Raw genomic sequence first — 11091 nt, forward strand, 5'->3', positions numbered from 1 at the left:
GCCCACAAGGCTGGTAACGTGCATACAACAGGCAGTTCTGGGACCAAAGGAAATCTTGCTGTTAAAAAAATTAATAATATATGGTCAAACATTATTGTTCCTTCTCTTTAGAATTCTAATCCAAAAACTCTGCTGCCTGTTCTGAATTCAGCCACTAGCTAAATCATTAAGTGTCAACATTTAGCCACTTGCTAAATCATTAAGGGTCAAGATATCTTCCATGCTTGTGAAATCTTGCTTGTACCAGATGTACAATATTTTTGCTCACAGGGAAGCATCTCTATATTCAACAGAGCTAAAAAGGCATCCACTGCCTTTCCTCATAGCAGAAAATTGCCAGCCCTCGATTACCACTGTTAGGGGGGTTTGAATATACAGGACAATACTTTGCCTAGATATCCTCTAGCTCAAGATCATAAAAGGAAACTGAGATCTGTGGAAGTGTCAGACATTCTTCCCTGTAGGCAAGCGTTTTCGGTTTTTCTTAAACAGTCTGGGGACGTTTACATATCCAGCGGCGCAGGCTGATCTGGCTGTCGCAGTCCGTGGAGCTCACCACACCATCATTGAGGGAGGCACAAAGGCCGTCCCCTTTGATTTTAAACCTGCAACAGAAGAAGTCAGCCAGAGGTGAATTCAGTGTTTTGTTATGTCACACACTCAAGTTAACATTTTCAAAGCCATGAGAAAACAGAGAAAATGGCCGCTTTGGCAATTGGACTCTATGGCATTGCTCTCCCCTCCCAAAACCCCGCTCTCCTCAGGCTCCTCCTTAAAAATCTCCAGGTATTTCCCAACCCGGAGCTGGCAACCCTAGGTCAGTAGCCTGCTGTGACTTTTCTGCTCAGCATTTTGAGGATAAAATCTGTCACATCTGTTACAACTTGGACTCCACAGCAACAGTGACAGGTTCAGATAGGGTTGCCAGGTCCCTCTTCTCCTCCGGCGGAAGGATTTTGTGTTGATGCGCGCTGATGCACGTGCGGCACTTCCGGAAGTGCCACCTCACAAAGGGCCTTTACCTCTTAGTCTGAGCGGTAAAGCTGCCCTTTACCACTCAAACTAAGAGGTATAAGGCCCCTCGTGAGGCGGAACCTCCAGTATGCACGCATGCGTGCAGGTTTGCCCGCCGACCCTCAGGTGGTTGGCAGGCAGAGGGGGGAATTGCCGGGGGGTTGCCCGCCACCATCGGGCACCTGACAACCCTAGCTTCAGATGATGCCAGTGTGCTGACCTGTCTGGTTGTTTGAGATATTTTTCAGCTTGTCTGGTCTGAGGATGTGGGTAGGATTCCTGGAAGTTTGAAGCCCATCACCTGCCTGTACAATTTTCACAACTCCTGGGTGCTTAAATCTGCTGGGGGTGTGTATGCTGGCAGAATGGGTCTAGGAGGCAATAAATACCTCCCTGAGAAAAGGAGTGGCTGCCCCTCCTTTGAAGCAAGGAGCAGTGCATCTACTCCTAAAGAAACCTACTCTGGACTCAGGGCAGTTGAATAACTTCCGTCCAGTCTCAAATGTACCAGTTGTGAGCAAGGTAACGGGACAAAGAGTAGCTGGGCAGCTTCAGGGATGCATGAATGAAGTTCTGTTCCAATTTGGTTTCAAGCCTGGTTATGGGACTGAAATTACAACGTACTGGTAGTCCCTGGCACAAGGAGCATCTGGCTGTCCTCAACCAGGGCCAGAGCTTCTTCAGCTCTGCCCCCAGCCTGGTGGAACTCCCTGTCAAGTGAAACCTTGCAGGGTCTACAAGACTGAGATGATCCACCAGGCCCATGGTTGAGGCAGCGACAGTTACATTGCAGCTGGCCTCTCTATCCCTATGTTCATTTACTTTCTTTCATTTATTTAGCTGATTTTGGTTTCTGTTTTCCCTCACCTTCTTCTCCGCTCCTTCCTGTTGGCTATTCCCACCACTGCATTGTATTTACTTAGATTTTTATTGATAGGGCACCTACTGGATTTTAGATTGTATAAGGTTTATGAGGTTTTAAATTTTACAATATGTATTTTACATTGATTTGTTTATCCTGTTTGGTAGCCACTCTGAGCCTGACTGTAATCAGGAAAGGGCGGGATACAAATCTAGTAAGATAAAATAATAATTAATTTGGTTGGATGACCTGTGCCAGAAGATGAGGATGAGTACAGCCGTGCTAATTCTCCTAGATGAATGGTTCTCAACCATTTTTGCTCCATTCCTCCCTTTCGCTATTGTTCAGAATATAACAATTCCCAAAATAGTCATAGACTTTATGTCACAGATTAAATTAAAAACAAACTACCGTACAATTTTACAAATTGCATATAATGTACAGGACATCACACTTTGCTGAACAGTGGTCCCAATTCCCCCCTGGAACCCTAAAATCCCCCCTGGGGGGAATTCCCCCCTTGTTGAGAACCCATGTTCTAGATCTCTCAGCTTTTGATACCATCTATCATAAATTTATGTTTTATGGTTTATATGTTTTTATATGTATTTTAAAGGTTTTAATGTTGAAATAGTTTGACATTTCAATGTTTGCCACCTTGGGGATCCTGTTTGGGTGGCAAGGCAGCACAGAAATATTTAAAATACATAAAATAAATATGATGCATGTCTGCAGTCTTCACTTTATTGCCATTCCTATGACCTGCTCCGAGCTGGGAATAGGTATCTACCAAAACACAGCACCCTGACAGCTATCTGTCAGTCCCCAAAATTAGCTATCCCTGCCTTAACACATTGCAATTTAGCTGACAGCAAGTCTAACTTAACTCACTGGGCTTATTTCTGAATAAACATGAATAGCATCAGTCTGTAAGAAACTCAAAAGAACATACTTACACAGCCGTAACACATCAGCAGCAGCATAAACAGGAAAAAACTAATTATCAATAAGGAGAATATTTTAGCAGCGTACAAGCTGCATAGTAAGACAAACACACTAAACAAAGTGGTTTTGCATCACTTCGGTGTACTTGAACACAATGACAGTTCAAAACTAACACAGAAATTAGAACATAAGAAAAGCCCTGCTGGATCAGACCAAGGCCCATCAAGTCCAGCAGTCTGTTTACACAGTGGCCAACCAGGTGCCTCTAGGAAGCCCCCAAACAAGACGACTGCAGCAGCAGCATCCTGCCTGTGTTCCACAGCACCTAAGATAATAAGCCTGCTCCTCTGATCCTGGAGAGAATAGGTCTACATCATGACTAGTAGCCATTTTAACTAGTAGCCATGAATACCCCTCTCCAATCTATGATGTAGCAATGCAGGAAATCCGCTCAACTATTGAGTGGAACACTTGGAAGGGCACATTCAGCCACAGGAATTATCTGATGACTATTTAAAGCTGTCACAATACAACAACTCACAAGAAATCACAAGGTGGGGACAGAGGTGCAGAAAGCTAACCTGAGCCTAGCAGAACTCTGAGCACCCCAACAGAGCCCTCCTGGCCTGCCCAGCACCCAGACAAATTTCAAAGGCATAAGGTCCAGGAATTCAGGTTGAGTCCAGGATGAGAGTTTATGGATTTCCTGGCTGTGACGGAGTTAGGAGGGGTGGGGCTTCCCAGAAGGGTGACAAAAGCAGATTGTATCCAGGCAGGGTGGACCAAAGGGCCGGCAGGATGGAGGCTTTGAAAGTGGGCTGGTAGGCTAGGAGACACTCAGGGAAGCTCAGCAAAAGGTAATCAGCTCACCTGGCTGCTTGACAGTAATTCAATTGGCTTTGTGAGTCCTTACGGCAACAGGTAAGCATGTAGATGCCCCATCAGTGAATCTGTCTCCCACTCAAGATTTTGGCCACTCATTAGCATACCCTGAGGAGAGTCTTGAACTCACCTTCTGCAAAGCAAGGCACTGGTAGCTCCTAACGCGGCTGCCACAGCAAATTTAGCCAGGATGGAATCAGGGCAGACAGCACACATCTAGGTAGGAAGGGGGTCCTTGGTAACACTCCCCCCACAACCATAGCTAAAAATAAAATGGAGCTGGGACCGTTTCTTTCTCTAAGGCAAGGGCACCAGGACAGAGTAGTAATGCAGTTATTAGTATCCAATCTGTGAAGGCACCCGTAATTTTCCTGATCCATTACTTACATCCGATAGTTTCAGAAGGTAGCCGTGTTGGCCTGTAGTAGAACAGGTAGATTCGAGTCCAGTAGCACCTTAGAGACCAACAAGATTTTGGGGACAATAAGATTCTGAGAGTTGATGCTCCCTGTGTTGGAGACTAACGAACTGAGCTTTGACCCTCGAAAGGCTATACCCTAAAAATCTTGTTGGTCTCTAAGGTGCTACTGGACTTGAAACTACCTGTACTCACATCGGAGTTTATGTTGCAGGCTATGGGAAATTCATTCTTCACAGCCTGTGAGGCCCCCTGATTGCTAGATGGATTGATCTTTCCTTAACCACCTTCCACGTTCCTTCTCTGTTGTTTCTTCACATAAAGTATTAACCACTGGAAGTCTCCTTCTCCCACTTTTACCTTTACAAAAACAAACAAAACCAGCCCTGTTCTTCCTGGGAACTTATTAAGTTGCGACAAACAGGACCAACTGAACTTGAGAATATGACAGGCCGAGCAGCTTTATGGTGCTACCTGGCAGCCTGGGGGTGGGTGGTCATTGCCCCAGCTGGGAAATTACAGAGGGCCTAGGGGGGCACTGCCCCTGCTGGGCAATCCCTGAGCCTCTCTGCCCCCCCTCCCAGTAGTTTACACCCCTGGCTCTAGCTCCATTTTACCTTCACAACTACACTGTGAGGCAGGTTAACCTAAGGGAGAGTGACTAGCAACACATTTCATAGAAGTGTGGGGATTTGTAAATCCAGATCTCCCAGATCCTAGTCTGACACAAACTCACAACACTAGATCTCAAACATCAAAAAAAGAATGTGTGTAAAAAAAAACAAACCCATCCCCCTAAGCATTCCTCAGTCCCAACATTCAGAAGAACAACAACTTACCATTCATCAAAATCTGACTCGTCCGGCTGTTTCCAGGGGTCTCCTATGCTCTCTCTTCGGTACCCAAGCCAATACTCAGTACCGTCTTTCTTCTTATTTATGAAGGTCTTAAAAAAAAAAGTGTTGCGTCTTAGTTTTCAAAGTGTGTTTTAAATGTATTTGTATTACTACAACACCACATTTCAATATACTGTTTTAGAATTTGTTTCCGTTGTTAAACCTTGATGGATAGGTAGTGTTGCCAACCCACTATTACAACTGATCTCCAGCCAATAGTTCCCCTGGGGAAAATGGCCGCTTTGGCAGTTGGACTCTATAGCACTGAAGTCCCTCCCCTCCTCAGGCTCTGCCCCAGAAACCTCCCGCTGGTGGCTAAGAGGGACCTGGCAACCCTAGATCTTCAGCAGACTTGGCTCAGATGAAAAGATCAAGAGTCCAGTAGCACCTTAAAGACTAACAAAATTTCTGGCAGGGTATCAGCTTTCGTGAGTCACAGTTCACTTCTTCAGATGAGTGCAGGTGCTGCAGGGGGGCATATCAGGAGACATGGTCCAGGCTCTAGGCCATGAAGAGCTTTGTAGGTTATTGTTGCCACAAGATATCGTAAAGTTCAATGTAAAGTTTAGCGTTTTTTTCTTTTCTTCGTATTATTTAGGGATTTTTATTGGGCTGTTTTAATTGTGGTTTTAAATGCTTTAATTCATTTTAATATGTTGAAATATTTGTGAGCTGCTCTGAGCCTGGTCATCGGCTGGGGAGGGAGGGGTATAAATTAATTAATTAAATAAATGTTCAAACTGGATTTTTAAGCACTAAATTTAAATATAGCTACTGGAGGAAGAGGAGGGGGAAGAGTTTGTTTTTATATGCCAACTTTCTCTACCACTTAAGGGATAATCAAACCAGCTGACAATCACTTTCACATCCCCTCCCCACAACAGAGACCCTGTGAGGTAGGTGAGGCTGAGAGAGCTCTAAGAGAGCTGTGACTAGCCCCAGGTCACCCAGCCGGCTTCAGGTGGAGGAGTGGGGAAACCAACCCAGTTCACAGATTAGCGTCCGCCACTCATGTGGAGGAATGGGGAATCAAACCTTGGTTCTCCAGATCAGAATCCACCACTCCAAACCACCGCTCTTAACCACACCGGCTCCTTCACTTCCTTCGTGCACCATCTGATGTGTTCAAGCTGGCCCCTAAGGGTGCTCCACGGTCTAGCCTTAAGATTATAAAGACACGAATGAAGGTCACTAGGCCTGAATCCAAAATAAAATCCCACAATCTTGGCACTGAATAGAGCTGACAAGAAGTGTTTCTGGCCACTGCAACACAGATGCACGGTAATGGCTCAAAGGGCTTGATTTCAAGGCTGTGGTCCTGAGTGGCAGGTGGGAGAACTTCCCTCATGGCTAGAGGTTTTGATTCCTCTAGGTTACAAGGCCCAACAACCGCTTTTACTTCAGCCTTGCCTGGACTCAAGGGATTTGCCCACATTCAAGAGATTTGCCCCTCAGCACAGAAGTGGACAGTCAGAGTCATCGGGGGACACTGATGTCCCCTCATTCTTATCACCATGCACTCTCACCACTAACAGCCACACAATCAATGAGAGATTCATTCTACCAAGTCGGAATGCCTCACCTCTTCCTGAACATTGCGCATCACAGTCAGGGAGCCACCAGATGAAGAGCAGTTTCTGTAGGCTGATTCCAGAGTGCTTTCAGTAACAGAGAAAAAGTAGCATGATTCTGCATTCATAATCCAGTCTTGGGGGCATGGTTTTGAGGCGGGTGTCGCTTGCAACTGTTCTGAGGCGGATGTAGCGTTCGACTCTTGTGTTGTAGCTTGCAACTGTTTTATTCGTACTGTCATAGGAGAAAAGGTTATAGACACATGGCATGCACCACCACCACCCCATCTGCTCCTACAACTCGGGGGGATGAGAACTATGGCATTTCCAAAGTAGGAGAGGATGAGACCAGGCAGAAAACTTCCTATATATGAGGAAAGGTCGAAGAAACTTGGTTCATTTAGCCTGAAGAGGAGAAGACTGAGAGGGGATATGATAACCATCTTCAAGTACTTGAAGGGCTGTCATATAGAGGAGGGTGCCGAGTTGTTTTCAGCTGCCCCAGAAGGTCGGACCAGAACCAATGGGTTGAAATTAAATCAAAAGCGTTTCTGTATAGACATTAGGAAGAATTTTCTAACAGTTAGAGCGGTTCCTCGGTGGAACAGGCTTCCTCGGGAGGTGGTAAGCTCTCCTTACCAGGAGGTTTTTAAGAAGAGGTTAGATTACCATCTGTCAACAATGCTGATTCTATAACCTTAAGCAGATGATGAGAGGGAGGGCATCTTGGCCATCTTCTGGGCATGGAGTATGAGTCACTGGAGGTGTGGGGAGAGGTAGTTGTGAATTTCCTGCATTATGCAGGGGGTTGGACTAGATGACCCTGGTAGTCCTTTCCAACTCTATGATTCTATATGGGAAGCAATGAAAAAAAACATTTTTGTGTTCCTATGAAGCTTAAGGTTTGCTATGAGATCTTTCTGTAGAAAGGTCCGGTCCTCTATCGCTTTATTCCTGCTGTGGAGAACAAAGAATTCTGTGTTCTGGTTGCATGTACCAAGCATATCTCAAGCGTAATTCCCAATACCAGGTAGAGCCAATTCCAGTGTTAAAAGCATCAGACCAAATAAGAATTCCATTTGTTTGGACACCATTTTGCATCCAACTTATGTGCCAAAGGAGTAAAGCTTTAGGTTTAAGCACATAAATACAAGGTTTGATCTATACTGACACTTGGTCCCCAAGGCACTTTGTTGCATCTCCAGTGCCTGGTTATTTCATTTGTGGAATTTTTTCAGTCTCAGAATATGGGAAGCAATAGCAAAGACTGCAGAGGAAAAAAATGGCGTCTAAGGTGGAATTTTTGGAGGCTGATGAAACACTCACTTAGACCAAGCAGAAGACTTCTGCAAACAATGGGTGGTAAGAGATTTTGCTGATTTTCTAATTGAAGGAAAGACACGGACACTGTGTCTTGATTTCTGAGAGATCAACTCTATATTTCCTCTGGATCTCCCCATTTTATTGAGCATAACACAATGAGTACCAAAGTTAATGAATACTAAGACAATAAAGTATTCTTCTTCTTACAGCAGAATTTCCAGGAATCAGGTAAAGGGTTTAGCTTTGGCTAACTCTAATTATAGAGGACAGAGTTCAGGCAAACATTCTATGAGGGGATTAACTAATGATTTACCACGGAGGTCTACATGACCAGTGTCCAAAAGAGACTCTTTGACCCGGAGCCCTCCAGAGGTAAAATGCAGAGAACGGTTGTAAATAATGACGATGTGATTTGGGCGTGCCCACCAATCACGCATAATTTACAAGAATCTTCTACATCTAATCCTGTTGCAGACTCTGTTTATGGTGAGCCTGGGGGGTCCCTCATCCCCCAGGAGTGGCATTTCAGGCTGCAGCAGGAGAGGGAAGGCAGGGGAGTCCTCCATCAGCAGAAGTTACCATTGGATCCAAGCCTATGCAAATACGTCTATGTCCTGATAAGGAGCAAACAGGGAAAATCATAGTAAACTGGAAACAAAAGGAATTAAGAACTCACCACGCTGGTAAATGTTGAAAAAAACTGAGATCAGCAACGATATAACGAGGCAGATTAGTATTGTACCGATAATTACTCTTCTAGCTTTCTTGTCAAGCTTCAATTTACGTCTGCCAGCTAAAAGAGAGACAAACATGTTGTCATTTAATAGAGAGGGGCATTACAACCAGACTTCTGGTACATGGAGTACTATTTATTGTGGCATGAGGTTTCAGTCTTCAGATTCATGGAGCTTAAACATCCTTGCATTGCCTGCACTGGACTCTTGCTCTTTCTACTGTAAGGGCAGTACCTCCATCTCTGCATTGTTCTTTGTAGGGAGAATTGTTATGCCATGATTACTGTTAGCATTCAATCAAGTAATTCAAGACAGAGGTTAACAATTAAGCAGGTCTTTTATTGATCAATAAAAGAGCAGAGCACACGTGGAAGAAACTCTTTTTAAAAGTCAGAGTTCTCCACCGAGAACAAAGGAGACAGCATGTTTTATAGGTCATTGACAGACAGCACTAATGACCATTGCGTATATCACTTTAGCCAGTGATTAGTAGAAACGTATAAACAAGTATTTGCATACCCTATAAGAGTCATCTAAAGGCGTTCACTTTAGCTGGTAATGAGGAGCCTAGAGTTAAAATTCCATAATGACATTTCTTGTCTTAAATCAAAGCTTCAGGCTTAATTAGAGAGCCTGCCTGTACCAAGTTACTCACTTGCAGCTGAGTAATAACAGTTGTGGGTCAAGTTGACCCAGGCCCACAGCAGTGAATTTCTCTTGACCAAAGAATTGTATTTTACCCATCATGCATAGTGATTCTGGATCTGTATATAAGAATATATATGTATGTGTGTCTCATGCTATGTGAATAGACATATGTGTGTAGAATATATGTGTCTGATGCTTAGGCTCTTATATATGAGCATGGCATCTTATATTAACTTGTGAATGTGCATACATGTGAAAGAGTATATGTTTTCCCATAAATGAAGTTAATAAGGCATTTCAGAGTTTGCTTACCATTCTGTTTGTTTCTTCCTGGACCTTCGTTGTGGGAAGATCTCCTCTGCTCCAAAGCTGTATTCAACTGTCCATTTTCTGGATTGAGCAGATTAAGAGCTATGATCTCTTCTGGAGGATTTTCAACATGATTCATGCTGGCCACCATTTCTGTTCTTCCAAATGGTATATTATTCCAAAGGATATTGAGAAGATGGAGAAGAATCATAAAGGGAAATGTAGAGAAGTGGATGGCACTTTCATCACATATGGTGGACATTCAAAAAGACAAAAAAATAGAAATACATGCTGAAATGCTGAAAACTTAAAAAATTAAATTTATTATGGAAGCCAAGAATATGCTATTGGGCATTCTGCCAAAAATATTCCAAAAAATTTGGAAGAATTGTTTAGTTACATGATAATGGCAGCCAGACTGACATTTGCAGCAAAATTGAAATCAGAAGTGTGTCTATACTGAGAGGACTGGGAAAGTAAACTAACTGAATATGCATTCATGGCAAAACGAAAAAACTATGTGAATAAAAGACCAATTAAATTGATTCCCAGAAGTTAAATTACATCTAAAAAGAGCCATGAGAAACAAGAGGCAGATACAGGTTGGGGCAGGGGGCAGAAGAGTTGGGATTTCCACCCTCCCAGCATACAGAAGTTTATCAACTGCGGACTATTGGTTAAACCAGAATCCCCTGTCATTGTCCTGATGTCACAAAGGCTTGCAGTTAATAACCAAGGAGAGTTTTTTAAACTTTTTGTTTAAATATTAGTAAACCCTGGCAATTTATCTCACAACCACCTTGATGACTGTGAGCAGATGATGTGCAGTGTCCCACATCACACTAAGTCTGGTGAGTTGCTTTTTCTTTAACATATGTAGAAACTTCCAGAATTGGCTGCCCCGCCCCCCAAATGGCAGCCATTTTGTGACTGGCCCCATCTTTCCAACAGCAGCCATTCTGTGGTGGTACCCACTACCTCCTGTCCACATTCCAGAAGTATCCACCAGCTCAACAAGTACTATTTTGAACTCTGCCTCAGGAAACCAAACATCTTGAGCTGGCAGGGACTGCAAGCCGGATTGCCAGACACATGAATGAGATGCTGGCGTTGAGAACTCCATGTGATGAAATCTCCACCGATGATGCAACTCAGGAGCTCATAGGCCTTGGTATTATACAGCCCCTCCCTCTTTAGCCTGTATGTTTAACAGGAAGGAACCTTTGGTTGCTCCGCACATTTTTCTTTGGCTCCTCGGGTTTCCTGGCAACGTTGCTGGTTAATCTCTAGGGCATGTTATACAGCAAGCTACCATACTTCTTAACTTTTATGAGATGGGCACTGAGCACTAGAGGTGTTCTATGCATCATTCCCACTAGGTGGCAGCAAAACAAATCCTTTCTTGGGGTTTGACAACACAAGGGGTAGCAGCCCTATCACAAAAAAACATAAGTAGGAATCTCGCAGCCGACTTTATTTAACTGTGCCA

At 43.9% G+C, this 11091-nt stretch overlaps 1 protein-coding gene across 1 annotated transcript; it reads right to left on the bottom strand.

The window, feature by feature from the left end:
• Positions 1-484: 484 nt before the first annotated feature.
• On the bottom strand, positions 485-9741 carry LOC130473902 (early activation antigen CD69-like). Its single transcript, XM_056845537.1, has 5 exons — positions 9606-9741; positions 8654-8704; positions 6600-6823; positions 4961-5067; positions 485-605 (listed from the first exon to the last, which is right to left on the bottom strand). The coding sequence occupies exons 1-5, from the start codon at positions 9739-9741 to the stop codon at positions 485-487; spliced, it is 639 nt and encodes a 212-aa protein (XP_056701515.1).
• Between the last annotated feature and the right edge of the window lie 1350 nt (positions 9742-11091).

Source organism: Euleptes europaea, chromosome 1 (genome assembly GCF_029931775.1).
Source record: "Euleptes europaea isolate rEulEur1 chromosome 1, rEulEur1.hap1, whole genome shotgun sequence".
Taxonomy (NCBI): Eukaryota; Metazoa; Chordata; class Lepidosauria; order Squamata; family Sphaerodactylidae; genus Euleptes; species Euleptes europaea.